Source organism: Callospermophilus lateralis, chromosome 2 (genome assembly GCF_048772815.1).
Source record: "Callospermophilus lateralis isolate mCalLat2 chromosome 2, mCalLat2.hap1, whole genome shotgun sequence".
Taxonomy (NCBI): Eukaryota; Metazoa; Chordata; class Mammalia; order Rodentia; family Sciuridae; genus Callospermophilus; species Callospermophilus lateralis.
This window is the reverse complement of record NC_135306.1, coordinates 211,989,571-212,011,843: the sequence shown is the minus strand read 5'-3', so window position 1 is coordinate 212,011,843 and position 22,273 is coordinate 211,989,571. Positions and strand designations below refer to the sequence as shown.

General features: G+C 53.3%; 1 protein-coding gene across 5 annotated transcripts in view; it reads left to right on the top strand.

The window, feature by feature from the left end:
- The window catches only part of Phrf1 (PHD and ring finger domains 1), a 28,805-nt gene that overhangs the window by 4,983 nt on the left and 1,549 nt on the right, over positions 1-22,273 (top strand). For 4 of the 5 annotated variants that reach the window (XM_076847844.2, XM_076847843.2, XM_076847845.2 and 1 more), the window contains 12 exons: positions 3,054-3,259; positions 5,992-6,075; positions 7,620-7,735; positions 11,864-11,961; positions 12,301-12,470; positions 13,353-13,482; positions 15,377-15,510; positions 17,442-17,623; positions 17,851-17,967; positions 18,590-18,741; positions 19,198-21,858; positions 22,117-22,271. In XM_076847844.2, coding sequence (XP_076703959.2) covers positions 3,054-3,259; positions 5,992-6,075; positions 7,620-7,735; positions 11,864-11,961; positions 12,301-12,470; positions 13,353-13,482; positions 15,377-15,510; positions 17,442-17,623; positions 17,851-17,967; positions 18,590-18,741; positions 19,198-21,858; positions 22,117-22,271 — 4,205 coding nt within the window. The remainder of the gene's footprint in view (positions 1-3,053; positions 3,260-5,991; positions 6,076-7,619; positions 7,736-11,863; positions 11,962-12,300; positions 12,471-13,352; positions 13,483-15,376; positions 15,511-17,441; positions 17,624-17,850; positions 17,968-18,589; positions 18,742-19,197; positions 21,859-22,116; positions 22,272-22,273) is intronic. The other variant, XM_077107870.1, reaches the window with a different exon arrangement.

The following is a 22,273-nucleotide window of genomic DNA, read 5'->3' as shown; positions in this document are numbered from 1 at the left end:
GGCCCACACACAGTGGTTGAGGGGTGTGCAGACTCCTGCAGGACCAGTGCTTGAAGGGCATATGTGCTGTGGTTTCTTGTGTGGCCCTGAGCAGGTGCTGCCCTCCCCAGAGGAGGGCTTCAGTGTAGCTAGAAGTCAGGCCCACCTCTGCCTTCCTGTTGTGGAAAGTCCAAAAGTGTGCCTCAGTCTTTCATGATGGCTGTTACTGTTTGAGTGTTCCAGAAAAGTGACCCTTGTTTGTGGAGTAGGACTGATGCATTGTGAGCCAGTGGCTTTGTGTGCTTACCACCCACTTCCACAGGTTGGACTTCCAATTCTGAGCAAGAATTGCAGATTCTGTCCTGGGTGTAAAGGTCACTGATGGGGATTTTGTACCAATTTCCTAGTGTCGAGTTGGGTTTGTCCCACCTACAGCAGATCTTGGCATGGGTGCTGGCCTTGCCTGAGGTAAGGGCAGAGGACACTGAGTGCTATGGAGTCACTCCCTGTTGACCATTCCTGGAGGCTTCAGTGCCAGAGCCTCTTGTTTGTGGCTGGAGTGAAGGCAGGTGTAAGCTTACCGGACCCCTGCTGACCCAGAGCTGGTAGGCATTGGAGGGGGAGACTCCAGGCCTGGTAGGGGAGGAAAGCTTCCCAAGAAACAAAGTTAAGCCACAGCTTACAGGACAGGAGCTGGCTGGGCAGGGTGGGCTTGGGTCAGGGATGGAGTGTTTGTTACTGTAGGATGATAGGCAGAGACCAGAACCTCAGCTGAGTGTGGGCAGGCGCCCCACCGTGTCCCTCCCACACCAGCGGGAGGAGCAACAGGCAGGAGGTGCCCCACCGTGTTTCTCCCACACCAGCGGGAGGAGCAACAGGCAGGAGGTGCCCCAGTGGCTGAGGAGGAAGACCCTCAAGGGCTTCTGGGTACCAAGGCTCCCTGCCATGGGCAGCCTGTGTCTTCTCTGCCTGTTGGCTCTCCTGCCTTGGTATTGACTCCTGAAACACATCAGTTGCTTTTCCTATTGTTTGTTGCATTCCCAGCTTGAGACAGTGTCTCTCACATCTTACCGTAAGAGATGACAACTGAACTTGGACCCGCTGCCTCATTCCCAGGGTTCGTTTTTTCCAGCTCTCCAGACAGTGCGATCATTATTGTTTGTAATAATTGTTGTGATCGTGCAGTGTCACTCACAGCTGCTCTGCTCCAGGACAGCCCTCCTCTGCCTGGCATGCAGCCCTGTCTCCTCTCAAGAGTAGTCTCCATGCAATTCTCCTTGAACGCTTGGCAGAGTCTCCATGCCCTGGTGTCTCAGGCCAGCCACCTGCTGTCCTGCTGGGGTTAGTGCTCATCTACACCTTGTGGTCCTTTGTTTGTCCAAGGTATTCTCTAGTAGCCCCAGCGAGGAAGACTGCTCAGGGCCTCGCCCACCTTCACCTCTTTGTTCATGCTAGGGGTCATTGTCCAACACCCAAAGGCATTGCTCTGTGGGCTGGGCACTGTGTCGAGCTCAGGCAGCCCTAAGGTCGCCAGTTCCTTGCCTTTGGGATTGATAGGAAGAATCTGATCACCAGGCATCTCCTACTTCTGCTGTGGGCACTAAGCAAGAAAGCTGAGGGCATTTGTCAATCTACTGTCCATTTATTATCTTCCAAAATGTTGTGCATATCCCTTTATTAGTTTTCCAGTACTGTGTGACAAGGCACCATAGACTCAGGAACCAGGAGCAGCACATTCATTATCCCAGTGTTTCTGCTGGTCAGTCTTTGTACCCACCAGCTGACTGCAAGTCATTGGTCGGGCCACACTTCCCTTCAGGCTCAGGTCCTCCTCCAAGCTCTGCCTGGTGGCAGTATTTCTAGGGTTGAAAGACTGAAGTGCTGTTTTCTGGCTGCTTTTTGTGGGACCGTCCTCAGCTCCTGGGGACCACTCACTGCCTTGGCCACATGTGTTAGCTATTTCAGTTTTTCTGGCCCAGCAGGAGCATTCTTCTCTGATTACTGTCTCTGCAAGTAGCTAGAGAAATTCTACTTCAAAATAGCTCATCTGGCAGGTGTGTGGTGGCTCTTGCCTGTAATCCCAATAATTTGGAGGCAGGAGGATCATAAGTGTGAGTCCAGCCTTGGCAACTTAGTGAGAATGTCTCAAAAGACTGGTGATGTAACTTAGTCGTAGAATTCCTGGGTTCAATTCCCAGGCTTAAAAAAAAAAAAAAAAAAAAAAAAGCACTCACCTGATGAGGTTGGGCAGCTGGGGATAATTCTCCTTTTTCTGGGTAGCAGGAGAGCCCTGGAGAGGACATGCCAGCACCTCCTCTGGTCCTGACCACAGGGGCAGAGTCTTAGAGCTGGTGGGAGCGGCTTTTGTGGTACACGGGAACGTGGGTCCTTTGTGTTTGGCACTGCTCTGGTGGAGTGCAGGACGAAGAGAAGACATGTGGAGTGTGTTGGCTGCTGGGCTCAGTTGAAAGCACCCTGCTCACATGCTGATCAGGCCCCATCACCAGACCTCTAGAAGTAGTCCTCATCTGATGTAACCAGTGGCCCACTTAGAAATCTGTGCCCTCTGTATCCCAAAGGAAGAGGAAGAAGGGGCCCTGAAAGGATGTCTTATCTGAAGGCAGATGGTCCCGTTGCGATTGTGTTTTTAGAAAGAACTGTTGGAGACACTTGCAGCTGTGTAGTGGCAGCATGTTCAGAAGCTCACAGTGAGATCTGTCTTTGAGACCTGTGCTGGTCCCTAGGGACCACCTTGCATCATGGGGCTCCGGTAGGAGGACCTGGGATGGCTGCTTAGCCTGCCTCCCTGTCCCCTTGGCTTAGAAGCAGCTGTGGTTGAAGAAGCTTCAGGTAAGGAATGGTGGTATACATGGCTGCAGGGCAGGCTCCTCAGGGTCATGGGGGCCCCATGACTGTGGCCTTGCAGGTGGATAGGGCTGTGTGTCTCATCAGGAGCTAGGACCGAGTGGAGTCCCCTGTCCTGAGTACAGGTTGGGCCCACTTGCAGCCAGTGTTCCTGTTCACACAGCCACTCCTGTCATTTGCTAATGTTGGAATGTTTCCGCTCTTTCAAGGTTCCCAAGATTCTGAAGATGAAGTGGAAACGTTGGTGGCAGCAGCAGATGCTCAGGGGAAGCTGGAAGCCAGGGGCACTCTCAGTTCTGACGAGGATGTGGAGAGCTGCCCAATTTGTCTCAATGTGTTCAGAGACCAGGCCGTGGGCACACCAGAGACCTGTGCCCACTACTTCTGCTTGGACTGCATTGTCGAGTGGTCCAGGGTAAGTCAGTGTCTCATGGCTACTTCCCACCCTCAGGATGCTCTCACCCTAGCTGCTAGCTTCAATGTCAACAAGATCTTGCCAGTGCCCCTCCTCTTCTGTCCCGTGTCCCCACAGCTTAGGAACATCTGCATGGTTGGTTCAGGGAGGGAGTAGACAGCGTTGTGCCATCCCTGTGGCCCGTGTGCTGGGGTGACTTCTTGAGCTCGAGCCTTCCTCTGTCTCTCTTACTTCCTGTTCTGTGGTGGGTGCCACCCGGATTAGATTCAAGGTTAGGTTTTTCTTTGGGCAAGCAAAGCCTTTGTTTAAATTGCAGTGCCAGATGACATATTTGCTATATATTAACTATTTGATACTTGTTGAAAAATAATAAGAAAAATTAAAGGTTTACATATCAGAGAGAAGGCACGTGCAAGGAATAAGCTTATCAGTAAAATTTTACAAATGAATTGTTGAAATGCTGTATTTAACCAGATTGCTAGATATAAGGTTCATGAAGATAAAAAATTGGACATAGAAATAGCCAGACAGAGTGTCACACGCTTGTAATCCCAACAGCTCCAGAAGCTGAGGCAGGAGGATCACAAGTTCAGTCCCCAGTACTGCTCCCCAAAAAAGGAAAGAAAAAAAGAAAGAAACCAGATATATAAAACACTTAAAAAACTTTTCTAAAAACAATTGCAACTGAATGGAGAAGGACCACTTTCCAGAAGGGAAGTCTGTTCACAGAGGTGGTCACAGTGATACAGGCTCTACAAGTCCTGCTGGGAGGCCCATGGCATGTGGTGGACCGTGAAGCTCCTAAAGGCGGCTGGGAAAGCAAGAGCTGCCAAGACAGTTTTGAAAAGGGAGGCCTAGCTTCCTGGATGTTGGGATTTGTAAAACTGAAGTGATTTGACTGAAGTGGTCCAGAATGTAAACCAGATGCACAGAGAGTGCGGGGTTCTGAGAGGCCTTGACACACTGGAGCGCCAGGCAGCCTCTGGGGTTGGAGAAGGCAGACAGTGAGGGGCATGTTGGGCTAGCTCACCCCACGCTGCCAGGTGGGTCTAGGTCCTAGAGTTGGGAAGCAGAGCTCTGGGACTTCTGGAAGAAAATGCAGGGTTTCTGTCACACTTAGCAGAGTGTCAGGCCTGAAGGTCAGGAGGAGGGCACTCAGCAACACTGGCTGTGCCTTTTGCTGGCCCCGGTTCACACAGACTCATGGGGAATGTCATGTATAAGGCCTCTGATGTGCACACCAAGTCCACATAGACTGGCATGCAGATAGATGGGCATGGCAGGTGACCAGACAGCATGTGGCTATGGCCACCCCTGCCCACTGAAAGGGGCAGAGCCCCGTGGGAGCAGCTCACATTGTGATTCCATTTGTAAGAAACCCCAGGGAATAGCCACTCGTGGTGATACACACCTGTAATCCCAGCTGCTCAGGAGGCTGAGGCAGGAGGATCAAAAGTTGAAAGCCAGCCTCAGCAAAAGTTGTTGTGTTCCATGTCTAAAACACTCAGGGTCACTCCAGGTGAACTAGGCTGCGCGAAATAATCACACAGAGACAGAGAAACACCTTTTCCTTTAGGTCCTGTGATGGCTTCTCTGATCTTAGGGGTCATGGAAAGAGAGAGCAGATGCTGAACCCTTTTATTGGGGAGAAGTCATTCAAATGAGGCAAGGGGTCAGGTTTCAGGGTGTTAAGCCTAGCTTCGTGATATCTGCTGTCAGCAGGTTGACTGACATCTAGGAAGGCCATGTCCAAATACAGAGCAAGAGAAAGGGACACACAAAGGGAGTTTCCATGGAACATTCTATCCCAAACAGGGCAAAGGGGTGAATTACAAAGGAACAGGTGAGCGTAGCTCAACCCTAGAGGTAGGCCTACTCAAAAGACTGGCCTTGCTATTCGAGCGGGTCACTGCCAAGCTACAACGAATGCAGTGGTTGATCAGAGCCTGGTGCATCAGGACTGGAAGGTGTGATCATTCAGAGCAGCTCCCCACAAAAAGAGCAAGGTGCTAAGTAACTCAGATCATGTCTCTAAATAAAACATGAAAAAGGACTGGGGCTGGGGCTCAGTGGTTAAGCGCCCCTGGTTTCAATCTCTGGTACCAAAACACACACGCACACACACACACACACACACACACACCAGGGAAGGCTCTCCTGCGCTATCTGTAGGAACAGGATGCAGGGTGGGTGAGATGGCAGACCTGGGATGGTAGTTCTGGGAAATATACATTTGTCAAAGCTCACCAAAATGTACAGCCCAAATGAGCATGTTGTACTGCTACAGGATGCCTCAGTAGAGGATTCTTAAGACACTGGGCAAGGCAAGGAGGAGAAAACGGGTGCAACATGTGTCTGATTAGGATCCACACTAGGGAAACAAATGCTAAAGAAGCTCTGGGAAGCCTGCAGCAGTCTTGGGACTCTGGCAGGGGATGCCCCTAAAGTGCCGCCCATTCTACTCCTTCCCGCCCACCTGCGCTCTTAGTCCTTGCCACTGGCATCTCAACTGGGACAGGCACACGGCTTTCTTCTCCCTCCTGGGTGGCAGTTCCACAGGCAGGCGAATCTCTGTGCAGTGTCCTTCATCTCAGCACAGGGCCTGGCACATGGAGGTGTTCAGTTGAACAATTTTGGTGTAAAAAGAACTTGACTTCAAAATAAATTTCCAAGACAATACTGACAGTGAAGGTGATTCTGCAGGATTCTGATGCAGTTTTTATTTCTTACAGAATGCCAACTCCTGTCCAGTTGATCGAACAATATTTAAATGTATTTGTATTCGAGCTCAGTTTGGTGGTAAAATCTTAAAGAAGGTAAGTGTAGATGTTGGCTGTTTCCTACTTGTGTGCCTGTCTTGTGGGAAGGAGCATGCTTTTAAATGGTGATTTGCTTTCCTCAAGTGAGGAGGTGCTGGCTATATGCTTTTCTGAAATGCACTGAAGTGCCCTTTGCAGCCACAAGCACAAACCCAGAGCTGAAGCCTGTCTGAACTTCAGGCTGTGGGTGTGGCAGTGACTGGGATGTTGTGGTTCCTGGGTCTCTATTCTGCACCCTCCTCATCACAGGGCTTCAGCAGCTGCAGGAGGGAGGAGGTTGTTGAGGGGAGAGGGGCCAGATTTCAGAGAGTACTGAGCTAATTACTTACTGTTGAGACTGGAAGGAGGCAGTCTTTGCCTCTGTTCCCCTGTACTTGCCTCTGCTTATCTGTTCTTCTATGGTGTGTGTGGTGCTGGAGATAGATCCCAGGGCCTCCTGCATGCTAGGCAAGTGCCCTGACCCTGAGCATTCTTCTCTCGGTGATGAACAGTGTTGAAAGGCCTGTGGGGATTTCCCAGAGCCTTTGAACCCTAGATAGCCCTGGCATGTGTTCGCAGCTACACACCTACTCTTTTACATACAAAGTCCAAGAAACCACAGATGTAGAAGTCTGGCTCTCTTGGATGCACATTTCTTTGGGACAGATGGCATTGTGCCTGCACTGGCCTCTTGGGTTTGGGCTGCAAGTGGCTGCTGCGTTTTGCTGGCTCAGTATCCCAGGCCATCATGTAACCCTTTTTGAGGGTGACTTGAGGTCTCTGGCAGTGTCAGCTCACACATGTGTTATGTAGGCCATTTCTCCTACCTAAAGGAGGTGCCAGTGGCATGTGGGCCTCTTGTTGGAGAGAGGTCTGGGACCAATTCTAGCTGTGCAGGCCAGGTGCAGGGTTGGTGGGTGTCCTTGACTCCTTTATCCAGACACAAGCATCCCATTGGAGAAAGCATGTTCACGGACACCTGATTGTCTAAAGACCTTGGTGTCCAGAGGGTGGAGTCCGGCGTGTGCTCTCACCGCATGGCGCCCTCTGCGCACCAAGGGAGCCTGTGCACCAAGGTGTCGTGTTCTGGCAGGCATGTTTCTGAGTCTGCTTACTTATTAGTGGTTTCTGAGCTGTGTGTGTGGTGCTGGGGTGGAACCAGGGCCTCATGTGTACTTGGTGTGCACTCTGCCACTTAGCCTCATCCTGCCCAGTTCTGCTGTCGAGGCATGCTGCTTTAAAGCTGCCCTCTGCTCTTCACGTCTTCAGTCTCCTAGAGCATACGTGAGCCTCGAGATGCTCCCTCCAGCAGTGTCCTGCCTGCCCACTCTGGACTGCAGGTCCCTCCCCATGTGTTGTGCTTTCCTTCTGTTGAGCCACTTTTCCTTACAATTATTGGCCTTTAGAAAACGTGGAGATCACTGTGTTAATTCAGGACTTCAGGCCTGTGGGCCCAGGTAGATCTTAGGTCAGTAGAGCCACTCTGGTTTAGCTGCATATCATCCCACAAGCTGACCTAGATTCCGGGTCTCCACCATTGCTACCGGCAGTTCTCTCTTCAGATTCCAGTGGAGAGCACCAGAGCCCATGAGGAAGAGGAGGACCCGACCTTCTGTGAGGTGTGTGGAAGAAGTGACCGTGAGGACCGGCTCCTGCTCTGCGATGGCTGTGACGCTGGGTAAGGGTGGTGGGTCTGCCCATGTGCCTGCTGCAGACTGCGGGATGAGGGGCACCACAGCTCCTGCCTCAAGCGCTGAGCTTGCCTGCCCTCAGCAGCAGCACCAAGTCCAGCAGACAACAGGCACAGCAGGCTCTCCCCACTCCTGCTGTCTGCACGTCCACTTTCCTGAAAATATGCTGAGGCCACAGAACACACCAAGACAGAAAAGAGAGCGAGAAGAACATGGGAAGGAGGCTGTGGCTAGCCTGCAGCAGGGTGACCACTGCCTGCCTTGTCCCTGGATGTGCTTCTGGTTCCCCTGTGCACCCTAGCCCTGCAGCAGAGCCAGGGACTCCTGCTGTGCATTCACGTGGCCCTTCCTACAGGAATCTACTGGTGTTCCCCGGTATTTAATCTCTTGGGTTTAGATCTCCTGCCAGGGCTTTGCCTATTGATTTTTAAAGAGTTTTTCTACTATAAAATTGTGGTGAAAGGATTATAGGTGACTTGTTCTTGGGCATGTATCTCAAGATGTGGAAAGAGCCGAGGAACTGGTGGACCTGTAATGTCCTCAGACTGGAGGATTGGGGTTGGCCTGTGGCTAATGGTCATGGTCACCTAGCTGTAGCCTTGACTTGGCTGACTTAGCTGCTCCCCCCGCCCCTCCACTCATACCTGCATTTGTTCATGAGCCCCTGTTGCTCTTCCTGAGATATCTGGGTCACCTGTGTCCTTGTCATGGCCTGTGGAAGCTCAGTGCCATGCAGGGAACTGGGCATGGTTGTACCTCAGCTCTCAAACCTGCACTGTGCTGTCTCCCTCCTTCCCTAGAGACTCAGCCTAAATCCACATTTCCTCACAGTTCACTGAAGGCCTTGACCCATTGATCATTTACTCTTCAGGATTCCTAAAGGTGTTCGCTGCTGAGAGTGGTACTGAGGGTAGTATGTGCTGGTTGTGGTTTTGGTTTTGTTTTATGGTTTTTGTGTTTTGAAAGTAAACTGAGTCTCACTGTGTTGCCGAGGCTGGCCTGGGGCTCCTGGGCTCCAGTGATCCTCCCACTTCAGCCTCCCGTGTAGCTGGGACCACAGGTGTGTACCGCTGCCACCAGCTCTGTCATGTGCTGTTCTATTGATGTAAGTCTGGAGGATTGGGGTACAGCCAGGTTAGATGTCCTCAAAACACTGTTAGTGCACCACCTGGACACACTGCGGTGACTTGGTCACCGGCTCACTGTGAGCATCAGCCGAAAGCTCAATAAATGGGGCTGCATGGAGATAGATAGCTCAGCACTCAGCACTCAGCACTCAGCCTCCATGAACAAGCACTGCCTTTGCTGCTCCAGCACGTGGAGGCGGGGCCTGGCCAGGCCTAGCCCTAGCTGCAGGGCGAGAGCCCCTGTGCCTGCTGCAGAGATGCTGAGGAGCTTGACCACAAGCCTGTTTTGTTTTTTTAATCTTTTAAATTGGTGCTGGGTATGGAACCCAGTGCTTCACACATTTAGACGAGTGTTCTGCCACTGAGCCACACCCCCAACGCTTTTATATATATTTATTTTTGTTATTTTTGAATAACAACTTACTCAGTTGTCCAGGCTGTCCTCAAACTTGCAATCCTCCTGCCTCAGACTCCCAACTGCTAGAATTATGGGCATGTGCCACTGTGCTCAGCAAGCTTACAGTTCTTTTTTTTTTTTTTTTTTTTTTTAATATTTTATTACTTGTTGATGGAACTTTATTTATTTATATGTGATGCTAAGAATTGAACCCAGTGCCTCACATATGCTGGGCAAATGCTGTACCACTGAGCCACAAGCCTAGCCCCCTCATTCTTTAAATCAGTATTTGGTTTTGATTCTGGAACTTTTTAACAGTGATTCCTGGGGATTTTACAACATCATTACAGTTTTTCCTTGTAAACGTACATTATATTTGTAAATCCAATATGTTGGTTTATGTCATTGGATTATTTAGCAGATAAAACAACTCAAGTATGTAAAAATTTGATGGATTTAAAAAATGAAAACTAATAATTACATGGTTCTGTACTTCTGTGCATCCACATACTGTTAACATTTGCTGTGTGCTAAATTTTACAGTTAAGTCTTAACTTACAAGTCAAAAGTTAATTATTCATTTTCAAAAGGAAAATCAAGGCTACCTATAAATGTACCTTTTTCTTCTTTTTTTAATTTTTGTCTTTTAGTTGTAGATGATCACCATACCTTTGTTTTATTTATTTTTCATGTGGTGTAAGGATTGAACCAAGTGCGTCACTCGTCCTAAGCGAGTGCTCTACCACTGAGCTACACTCCCAGCCCCCAAACGTTCCTTTTATTTTATTCATCAAGTTGCAGATTATCTCTGAATTAAAAAAATTAAAAATAAAAATCACAACCGAGTTTATAGGTTCACAGGGAGACAAGCTTGCTGGGCCGCTCATCACCACACCCGTCCCTTGCCCACTGTCAGTAGTTTGTCCACTCTTGATACCATGTCTGCCCCTTGGCACTCACAAGAGCCTAGAGCTCCTGGTATGGGCTGAGCTGCAGGTCCCTGCACTGTAACTGGGTGGACCTTGCAGCCACCTCCTGGTCTATGTCCAAATTTGAACCTGCAGTTCATGTCCTCCTCTCTGGAGTTAGTTGTGGTAATGCGGGCTTGCCTGGCCATTGGTTGGCATCTGTTGCTTGCAGAAGTGACTTCCACTTGGGCTGGGGTTGCTGGGATGGAGCAGCAGCATCTCTGAAGGCAGCTGGAGCTCAGCAGGGGGGCACCAGTTGAACCTACTGAGTCCTTGGAGTCCCTTTTTTTTTTTTTTAATATATCTTTATTTTATTTATTTATGTGTTGGTGAGACTCAAACCCAGTGCCTCACATGTGCTAGGCATGCGCTCTACCACTAAGCCACAACCCCAGCCCTGTCCCCGGAGCCTTTGAAAGAAGTTGTGAACGGTTCTTGACTTTCCCCCAGAGAATATGTAGGGAAGATTTTAAGAATCTACCCAGGGTTCTTCCCAGCATTCAATCCTAGCACTAGTGTGTCTCAGAGTGCTGTGTTCCCAGAGGGGCTGGCCTGGCTTCCTGCAGGTCTGCCTCACATCTGTCTTGTGTGGGGTCCCGGCAAGAGCCACCGGCTGTCAGGTCTTGTGGAGGTTCTGGTGAGGCCCCTCCTCCTCTCAGTCTTCTCGCTTGGCCTTCCCTCCTTGCGAGGACCCAGTCATCTCGGATTAGAGCCCCGTCTTTGAGTCTCCGCTTAGCAAAGACCTCCTTAAAGACCCAGTCTCCAGGCAGCACAGCAGGGTCAGGGCTTCAACTAATAAACGTAGACTCAGACTCGGTTTTCCCTGTTAAACTCTCATAGCGACTTCCCACTCCAGACGTGGCGGTCTGCCCGACATCAAGCAGTCAGTGCTGCAGTTAGCGCTGAGAGTTCAGTTCAGGTGTGGCACAGGAGGTGGCATCAGAGACACAGCACGGGCTGAGCCCCCAAGACTGCCCCTGCTTTATGTGCTGGTCCCAGCCCAGGCTGTCTTCATTGCTGACCCACCTTCTGTACTCAGTTCTCTCAGGCACATGATGTGTGCAATTGAGCAGCTCCTACAGCTTGCAGAGCTGAGAAGGGCAGTTGACCGTTGCATTACAGAGCATGCACACAGCTTGCTGCAGGGTGAGGTGTGGGACAGGTGTGGCTTCCTTGTCCTCTGCCAGCACCCCTGCAGGAACCTGTCTGCTCAGCTGTCACAAGTTCTTGGAACCCTGTTCTTTTGGGTCTTTAACGAGACTTCACTGTGTAGGTGTAATTGAAGCATGGATGCCCGTCTTGACATAATGGTTGAGTGAAGGGCTGACAGCAAGGCCCCTGTGGGATTCCTCAGGGTCCCCTGCCTGCATGGGCAGGTCCCCTCTGAAGTGGGTCATCTATTGTCAGAAAACAGAAGGGAAGGTTGGTTTCTGTGACTTGCCTTGGGAAGGGAACTGTGGGTATCAACCAAAATAGATATCCCTCCTGTCACATGGGGACACAGCTCTGTCCACACCAGAGTGCAGTGCAGGTGGCTCACATGTAGATACTGTCTTCTCAGCTTACTTGCTTGTGGGGCTCATGGACCAAGGCTGACAGCCCCTGTACCCTCTTGTCCTACAGGTACCACATGGAGTGTTTAGAGCCCCCTCTGCGGGAGGTGCCTGTGGACGAGTGGTTCTGTCCAGAGTGTGCAGTGCCCTCCACTGCTTCTGCCGCTGGTAACGCGCTGTCCCTGTCCCACGGAACTCTTGGGTCCTTCCCCATGGGGCCTACAGTCCTGGAGAAGAGCCACAGGGTTGAGTTGGTGTCATGGGTGGGAAGCACCCCAGGGCTTCTGTCAGAGATAATGGCTTTCTTGATACCTTCTTGGGTAGGACCTGGAGGATTGTGGTATATCTGCGGGGGGTGGTGGGCTTGGTGATTTGGAGGTTGGGAGGATCCAGCCTAGGAGGAGCCCTTGTCCTGTGCCTTGGCCTGCCTCGGCAGGGTAGCCCCCTGGGTGGGCCTGTGATGTACAGTGCCTCTGGCCCAGCAGCCCAGGGCTCTCTTCTTCCCAGATGCTGTGAGTGAGGAGGAGGTCTCCCAGCTCTTGGCCGATGTGGTGCCTACCACCAGCAGGCTGCGGCCTAACGCAGGCCGGACCCGGGCCATCGCTAGGACACGTCAGAGTGAGAGAGTGAGGGCAACCGTGAACCGCAACCGGATCTCCACAGCCAGGAGGGTCCAGGTGGGTGGGCTGATGCCAGGTTGTCTTGCCCAGAGTGGCCCCAGTGGTGTACTAAAAGGCAAAGTGGACATGTTGGCAGTGCGAGTCTAGGCAGATGTCCCAGTCTGCATGCAGTCAGCCCAGCAGGCCAGTGTGTTGTGGTCTCAGAGGTGGATCAGGACTTGGGGGTCACCCTGATGATGAGCAGTGAAGCAACCCACCTGACCTCAGGAGACTCCTTCCCACACCCCAGGGCCTGTCGAGTGTGCCAGAAAGCACACTCAGCTCCCAGTGCTCAGTGTCACACTCTCTGATTAGATGTGCCTCTACTCTTGGGGTGGGGAGGCGTGTCCTGAATTCCAGATGTGTTGGAAAAGCTGTGACCTATTCCCATCTGCAGCCCACACAGTCCATCCCTCTGGCTCTTTGCTCCTTCCGGTGTCCACTGCATCTTGGGTGCTGTCCTTCTCGCCTCTTGAATCTCTTCTCTCTCGTTCACTTGCCCCTCCTGGCCCCTGCAGGCTCTTTGCCTGCACACCTGCATGGTGCCTTGCTCCACCAGGGCTCACCTGGGGCTCTGCTCTTTGCTCCCACCTGTCCCCTTCCTTTTCCTTGTTTGGAATTTCATTTGTTCCTTGGTACTTGCCTAACGTTCCCAGTCTGTCCTGGCCCAAAGCTGGCTTCCCAGAAGCCCTGCAAGGGATCACTGTCCTCATGGCTGTTTGGGCCCTAGGCTGTGGGAGGGAGGGTGGCGCTGCAGCCTGAGGATATCCCAACTTCTCTTGCTGCCTCTAGTGGGCTGTGTTCAGGGCTCTGTGCAGGGTCTGTGGTGGCACTATGCCTGCCTCAGAAAGGTGGTCTTCAGTGCACATGCCCACTAACCAGTGCTGAATCTTGCAATAGCACGTGCCAAGGTACCTCATGTCTGCTCTGCTGGATGAGACCATCGAGGCTGTTGCAACTGGCCTGAGCACAGCAGTGTACCAGCGCCCTCTGACGCCTCGAGGCCCCGTGAGACGGAAGAGGAAGACAGGTGAGCCTGGCAGTATGGGCACGCCTCCCACCAGCAGTTCTGCCCCGGAGCCCAGGGATGTGGTCATCTCTGTTTCCTCCCTCTGCAACTTAATTTACTCAGTCAAGTATACATGGGCACAGTGGCCACTCCTCTCATCCTAGCCACTCAGGAGGCTGAGGCAGGGAGCTTGCAAATTCAAGGCCAGCCTGGGCAACTTGGTGGAAGGCTATCTCAAAAAGGGCTGGAATGTGGCTCAGTGGTAGAGCGCCCAGGACAATCCTAGTACCAGAAAGAAAAAGAAGAGTGAAGTTGCTGTGGCAAATGCACTCACGGGTCCTTCTGTGAGCAGAAGTTTCCTGTCTGCGTCTCTCCGGCAATTCAGAGCAGAGAGGTTGGAACTGCAGAACCTGTTTCCAGTTCTCACTGTTTCACACTCGCCTGAGTAGAATGGGAGCGTCCCAGGTGCTGCTCGTTCTCCCACCTGCAGTGTGGTCAGGGTGGCGCTTTACTGTGTCCATGGGCACGCAGGCTGGCGTCTCCCAGTGCACTCTGCCTGGGCACGCACAACTGGCCAGGGCTCCCCCAAGGCTCCTTCCTATAGTGGTGAGTGCCCACGGACACCAGAGCTGAGCTGTGCACCTAGCCACGCCCAGGCTGTGCAAACCAGTGAGGCAGGACATGTTGCACACCCGTGTTCCCTTTTTCCATTTCTCATCCTGTGTCTTCCCGTTACACACGGCTGGGCTTAGGGTGGCAGCACTGGCCTGCTGCCCTCACTCTGGTTAAAAATGCAAGGGTGGCCTTGTGGCTCTTGTGCCGATTTACCCACCAAGGACATCAAGGAGGGACAGCCTGGCAGAGTTGTCTGGCTGCCTTTGCATGATGTGTCCTGCTGTGCCTGTGTGGGTGTTGGTATTATTATTTTTTTTTTTTTTTTGAGAGAATTTTTTTTTTAATATTTATTTTTTTAGTTTTCAGTGGACACAACATCTTTATTTATTTATTTATTTATATGTGATGCTGAGGATCGAACCCAGCGCCCTGCGCATGCCAGGCGAGCACTCTACCGCTTGAGCCACATCCCCAGTCCCGGTGTTGGTATTCTTTTGCTTAGTTTGCTGTTGTGCCTCCTATAAGCCTCTGTCACATGAACGGGAAGAGGCAGTAGTAAGCCCCACTCTACCCTCCGTCAGGCTGTGTCTGCTCAAAGCCAGTTTTCCTTCATCTCCATTCCATCCACTCCCGCCCTCTCATTTATGTGAAGTAGATCCTTCATAGTATCATCATTTTGTCTATAAATATCTTGGAGTATATTCCTAAAAGAGGGAGCCCTTTTTTTTTTTTTTAACCTTTATTTTATTTATTTATTTTTATGTGGTGGTGAGGTTCGAACCCAGAGCCTCTCCCGTCCTGGGTGAGTGCTCTACTGCTGAGCCACAATCCCAGCCCCAAAGAGGGAGTCCTTTTAAAAACAACTACAGTTCCAGTGTTAAATCTGAGAAAATGAGCACCAACTCTAATACCATGAGGTAACCAGAGTTGAAAGTTCTAACGTGTCATGAATGTGATTAATTTTTTTTAATATTTTTTTTTAGTTTTAGGTGGACACAGTGTCTTTATTTTACATTTATGTGGTGCTGAGGATCAGACCTAGTACCTCGTGCATGCTAGGCAAGCACTCTACCACTTAGCCACAACCCCAGCCCCATGTGATTAAATTTTCTATAAATTTTAGTTAGGACATGATAGCTTGTGCTTGTAATTCCAGCTGTTAGGAGGCTGAAGCAGGAGACTGTCAGGTTTGAGGCTAGCCTGGACAATTTAGCACGGTCTTATTTCAAAAAGGCAAGTGTGCATTTGCAGAATACCAGGACCCGGCCCAGGGCACAGGTATTCCTCATTGTCTTTCCAGGGAGACGGAAGAAAGTGCCGGGAAGAAGGAAAACCCAGTCCAGGTCTTCTGCGAAAAGTAAAGGTGCCAGCACAAGATCTAAGAAGCGCCAGCGTCACGGCAAGAGGAGGAAAGGGAGAGTCCCGAAGGCCCAGGTGAAGGTGGCGTCCTGGTATCCTGCTGGCTGGGGCTGCCCTGCAGGGCTCAGGAGGAGGCCTCGCTCCTCAGTGGCTCCCTGCGACCAGCCAGGGCCTTGATGTGCTGGAAGGTGCAGAGACATTCTAGGCCCTCAGGCTGGCTGTGCCACAGCCCTGGAGCCTGTCCTGGGGCAGAGATCACCATCTGGGCTAGCCAGCTGCCAGGGCAGTGGGTGGACAGTCAGAAGCCAGTAGAATGGGCAAGGACACACCCTTGCTGGCATCAGTAGCCCCTCTTTGGAGTATGAGCAGCCTGTGTCCAGCAGGCCCTTCTCAGGAGCCTTAGACTCGGTCAGTGTGAGGCAGGCGTTCACCACTTTGACATCTGGGAGAGAGAGCACTGAACTGCAGCCCTCGACCAGGTGTCTGCCGCATCCCTGGAATTTATTCTCAAAATGGTTGTCCTGATCAGTGTCTGTGGTGAACATTTATATAAGCACATTTTAGTTTCAAATGGAGTTTGAACATCTGGTCTGGTAATTCATTGAGATCAGAATCTGGAGTAAGGAGCCACTGAAGCTGTGACAAAGGGGAGTGTGTCTGGTGGATGCTGGTCACAGCTCTGTGGCTCCCGGGGCTCACGCTGCCCTCAACCTCTGGGGCCTGGCAATGTCAGTGCTGCCCGCTCCTACACCCAGGGAGCTCCAAAGGATCCTGGGCTCCACCCTGATCCACCCCAAGCTTACCTTCTTCATCTGCCTATTTCTGTTTTTTCCCCTAAGTTTAGTTTAGTTTTATTTTGTTATAGGCGGACACAACATGTTTATTTGTTTATTTTTTGCCAGGGATTGAACTCAGGGACACTCGACCACTGAGCCACATCCACAGCTCTATTTTTGTACTTTATTTTGAGACAGGGTCTCACTGAGTTGTTTAGCACCTTGCTTTTTGCTTAGGCTGGAATTGAACTTGTGATCCTCCTGCCTCAGCCTCCCAAGCTGCTGGGATTACAGGCCTGCACCACTGCGACTGGCCTTTTTTTTTTAAGTTGTGGACACAATACCTTTATTTTACTTTTATGTGGTGCTGAGGATCGAACACAGTGCCTCACACATGCTAGGTGAGCACTCTACCAATTGAGCCACAACCCCAGCCCTTTTTTTTTATATATATATATTTTTAGATGTTGATGAACCTTTATTTTATTCATTTATTAATATGCAGTGCCGAGGATTGAACCCAGTGCCTCACACATGCTAGTCAAGTGTGCTACCTCTGAGCCCCAGCCCTCATCTGCCTATTTCTATAGTTCCTTTCTTCTTCTGGGACTGCTCTGTCCCCTCTCTGTCTAGAGTCTAGAGGAAGGAGTGTGTGCTTCTTGGTTAACGCATTTCATGAATAAGTACAATGGAAATGATGTTTCGAGTCCACATCTGCTGCTCACGTGGTTGTCAACTGACAGCTGTTTCAATCATTGGTTGAGGTTTTTTCCCTCTTGTTGAGATGATAGGGACAAGTGGGCGCAGTGGCAAACACCTGTAATCTCAACGGCTCAGGAGGCTGAGGCAGGAGGATCGTGCAAGTTGAAGGCCAGCCTCATCAACCTAGCAAGGCCCTGTGTAGCTTAGTGAGACCCTATCTCAAAAGGGCTGAGGATATGGCTCAGTAGTTCAGTGCCCCTGGATTTCATTCCTGGTACCACAAAAAAAGGAAAGAGATGATAGAGATAATTTAGTGCCACCCAATAGCCGGCTAAGTTTATGCTTTCATTGGAATGTCAGGTGTACTCAGGTCAGCCTCTGAGGCTCCCCCTTGGTGCAGACACAGCCCATGGCTCTGGGTGGTGTCTACTCAGCTTGGGGTGAGTCCTGCTGACAGGTGCTTCTCCCTGTTGCTCTCCAGGTTGCAATGTCAATGATCATTTATTCTTTTTCGATACTTTGGTTCAGAATGAAGTCACGGCTCGTTCTCGAATTGCTCGGACGCTGGGCCTCTGTAGGCCTGTCCGAGGTACCTGTATGCCATCAGTGTACAAGCCAGTGGACCCCTCCCTGGGGCTGATGCGGGCAGATATTGGAGCAGCTTCCTTGTCACTGTTTGGGGACCCCTACGAGCTGGACCCCTTTGACAGGTGACTGTGCAGGGCGACCACCAGTGTGGGTGCCCACTCCCCTTCCCCCTGGGAGCCACGGGCATGGGTAAGCCTCAGGTTTCACATTCACAAAATGAGGGTAGCAGCCCCTGCCCCCAACCCTCTTCGGGTTCGGTGAGGCAACACAGAACTTGGAGGGGTCTCCTGCGCCTGGGCTGGCCTGGAGCACAGCTCCCCTTCCCTTGCCACGTGTCCTCCTCTAACAGTGAAGAGCTGTCTGCAAACCCTGCCTCTCCTCTGAGTGCGAAGCGGAGGGTCCTGTCCCGCTCGGCTCTGCAGTCTCACCAGCCCGTAGCCAGGCCCGTCTCCGTGGGGCTCTCCAGGTGTGTGGCAGTAGAGGCTTCTGGGAGGGATAGGGTGGGGACCCCAGTCTTGGCTGTAGCCTTGCCTCTAGTGGTACGGCTGCTTGGCCACTGGCCTTAGAAGGGAAGGGCCTTAGGCAGGGACAGTCTCCTGTGAGTGTGCCAGCCGGGGTCCCTGAGGATGGTGCTCCAGTCTGCAGGCTGTCCCTGGGCTGGTCCATGATCACCACCTGGCTAAATCTATTCTGTGAGACTCCTTTAAGAAAAACTGGACACAGTGGCCATGCCTGTAATCCTAGCTGCTTAGGAGGCTGAAACAGGAGGATTCAAGTTCCAGGTCAAACTGGGAAACTTAGACCCAAAAAAAAAAACAGACTCAAAATAAAAATCAGAAAGGACTGTTGCTGTAGCTTGGTGGTAGACACCCTGAGTCCTATCCCCAAGACCAAAAAGATAAAAATAAATCAGAGATTCAAACAAACCAACAAAACGGGCAGAGGTACTTGATTGCCAGCTTTTGCCTGGCAGTGGGGTGGGGCACTAGTGTCAGGTGATTTTTGTAATAAAGTTACAAAAATTTGGTGGGGTTGGTGGGGAGGAGGCCGGTTAGATGGCAGGGCCCGCTGTGCATCTCTGCCCACAGGAGGCCGCTCCCTGCCACCCAGGAGGAGAGCGTGGAGGAGGCCCCTGTCCCAGACCTGCTGGGGAGCATCCTGTCAGGCCAGAGCCTGCTGATGTTGAGCAGCGCGGACGTGGTCATCCACCGGGACGGCTCTCTCAGTGCCAAGAGGGCAGGTGAGAGGCCCTTTCCTCGGCAGCCATGGCAGTGGAAGCCCTGTCCTTGGGCTGTCCTCTGGCTGGGGCGAAAGCACTGAAGTACCAGAGGCCCAAACATAAGCAGAGGGAGGGTGCGGGCTCCATCGCTTCCTGTGTAGGGAACGGTGGCCTTTGCAGAGCAGCTCACAGACCCTCCTGCCTGCCAGGCCAGTGTGGTGCTGACCCACAGTGGTGTCACCCAGTGCAAAAGAGAAAGAACACATCAGCAGGTTTCACATTCTCAAAACGAGTGTGGAAGTCCTGCCCCTGGTGCTCCTCTGGTTCAGCAAGGAGGGAGGCAGCACACTATAGGGGTCTGCCTTGCATGGGCTACCCTTCCTGTGGCCCAGCGTTGGCTCTGATGATAGTACAACAAGTCATCAAACTTCTTAAATCAGTGGTGGCACAACTGGCGTCTGGCCTTTTTGTTTCTAGCTCCAATTTCTCTTCAGCGGAACTCGGTGGGTGTGTCCGGAGGTGAGGAAAGGTCCAGGCCCAGGGACAGCCTGCAGACTGGAGCACCATCCTCAGGGACCCCGGCTGGCAGACTCACAGGAGACAGGCCGCAGAGCTCAGGGCTGAGCAGCCAGGCCAGGTCGGCCCCACATACCCCTGCTTGTTCAGCAGGGGTGCCTGTACGGCTGGGTGCCTCCCCGGCTCCTGGATCGGGCCAGGCTCAGAACCTGTCAAACGGGAGTGGGCCTAGCTTGCGACAAAGTGGCAGCCCCTGGTTTAATGGCACCAGCAAGCAGTCCTTATCTCTCGGTTCTGCCTCATCTAAGATCTCCAGCAGTTGCTCCAACTCTCCATCAGGAAGTGTAGCCCTAGGACATACCCCAAAACCACCTCCTCGGAGGGCCGCCATCTCCGAACTGCCCAGGATACCGAAGATCCAAAGGGACGGCACTGGCAGCAGGCAAGACGCAGCCCCACCCCAAGGACAGAGTGTTGAGATCCCCAGCACCTGCATCAGTCGCCTAACAGGCAGGGAGGGCCCTGGGCAGCCAGCGCAAGGCCGGGCAGAGAACGAGCCCAGCAACAGGGGCCCCCAGGACCCTGGCTCACACACAGGCAGCTCCCGGCCCCCAGCTCCCAGCTCTCATGGCAGCCTAGCCTCCCTGGGGCCCTCGAGAGGAAAAGGTCTTGGGTCCACCTTTGAGAGCTTCAGGATCAACATCCCTGGAAACACAGCACATTGCAGCCGACTGTCCAGCCCTGGCTTCTGCAACACTTTCCGGCCTGTGGACAGCAAGGTACAGAGGAAGGAGAACCCTTCCCCGCTATTCTCTATCAAGAAGACGAAGCAGCTCAAGAGTGAGATATATGACCCCTTTGACCCCACGGTTTCTGACTCGAGCCCTCCCAGCAGCAGCCCTGAGAGTCTCGGCCCCGGCCTCCTACCATCGGAGATTACAAGAACCATCTCCATCAACAGTCCCAAGGCCCCGGCATTTCAGGCTGTGCGCTGTGTCACCTCCTATACTGTGGAAAGTGTCTTTGAGACCGAGGCAGAGCCCCCTGGTACACCTGTGTCCAGTGTGCTCAAGCTCCGGGGTGAGGGTGCTGCTGAGGGGGCCTCTGATGTGGAGCAAGAAGAGCTAGGTGAGGAGCCTACAGAAAGCCGGGGCCCTGCTGCCCGGGCACAGAGGCCATCCCCCCAGGACCCCTGGGATGACGAAGATGGTGCTGCCCACGGCACCTTCTTTGGCTCTGAGGAGCGGATGGTAACCTGTGTGACTATCCTGGAGCCGGAGGCCTCCCCCAGCCCAGATGCGCCACAGGCAGCCACCCACAGGATTGTGGAGCTGCGGGCCCCATCCCGCTCCCGCTCCACCTCCAGCAGCAGGAAGAAGGCCAAGAGGAAAAGGGGGACCAAGGAGCACCGGAGGACACGCTCCAGGACCCACTCTGGCTCCAGAGACAGGACCTCACGCTCAGCTTCACCCTTGGTTGAGGAGCACTCCAGGGGGCGCCAGGCCAAGGCCAAACACAGGAGGTCTTCCAGTGACCGTGCCAGCAGCCAGGAGAGAGCAAAGAGGAGGAAGGCCCAGGACAGGAGTAGGGAGCGGAGGAGAGACTCCAGGGGACGAGGCCGGAGGAGGTCCCGGTCACGCTCAGGAAGCCCCGGCAGTTCCTCCTGCGAGCGGTATGGGAGCAGGAGAAAGAAGAGGCGACAGTCAGGGTCCAGGTCTCGTGGGAGGGACTGCTCTCCACCCAGCAGCCTGGAGAGGGCCCGGAGGCACAAGCACCAGCGGCAAAGGAGCCGAGAGCGTCTCAACAAGGAGAGCACAGGCCGGGCCCGAGAGAGAAGGAAGTGGAGGTCACGGTCGCCCAGTTCAGAGCACAGGGCACGAGAGCCCCGGCAGCCACGTTCCCGAGAGAAGCGGCCCCGTTCCCCCGAGAGGAAGGGAACTGCCAAGGAGGCGTCCCCGGTGCCCGCTCTGCAGCAGGAGCTGAGGCAGGGTGGAGACCGCCCAGAAACTCCACCAGTCCCGGCAGAGGCGGGCATCGTGGCAGAGGTGGTTGTGTCTGGCCAGGTGCTCCCACAGGCACCCCCTGTCCTGGAGGAGCCAGCCGAGTGTGCACCTGAGGACCTGGATTATGGGGCCTCTGTGGAGGCGGGCCACGTCTTCGAGGACTTCTCAAGTGAAGCCATCTTCATCCAGCTTGATGACATGAGCTCACCTCCTTCCCCTGAAAGCACGGACTCCTCCCCAGAACGAAGCGTCCTGCCCAGCCCTGCATGGCCCCCAAGCACTCGGGCACAAGACCCCACCCTGGCTGCCATCCAGAGGGAGGTGTCGCTGATCCACAGTGAAGACGTGGTGCTCCCCCTGCCCCAGGCAGAGGGACCCCCAGAGCAGCGCCCACTCAGGCAAGACGTGGCAGAGAACACTGTCATGGCTCCCAGCACCCTGGGTGTGGCACCAGTAGAGGAGGACAGCCCCTCAGGGAGTGGGAGGGTGTGCCCGGTGGCCAGGCCTGAGGAAGCAGCAATGCAAGCCCCCCTGCTGCGGTCCCGTGCCTTGGTGAAACGCGTCACTTGGAACCTCCAGGAGTCTGAGGGGGGCGCCGTGGCCCCGGACAGAGGCTCAAGTGAGTATGTGCTTCTGTGGCTGAGCAGGCAGGGTGCCCTGTGGGTGGAGCACCCTGTGGGTGGGGCAGGGAGCAGCCACCCAGGGGCCCCCACCTCCCTGGCTCTTCAGGGCCTAGCCCCAGTAGGCCCAGGGAGGACCTTGGGCTTGACCTTGCGGTCCCCACTGCCAGTGCCCTTCTAGGGTTCCAGCTAGCAGGCTGTGTTCTGGCCGAGGCTGGTCCCAGGGCACCCACCTCCCCTGTGTGTTGGACCCCCAGGGACACCACTTCACAGGCCACAGAGGCCTCGGGAAGAAGCCTGGGACACTGAGGATGGGGGCCCCGTAGGCGACACTCAGGCGCTGATCTCTGAGCTGCCACCTCCCAGCCACATACTCCTAGAGCCTGGATTCCCTGACATGAACCCCTCTCAGGT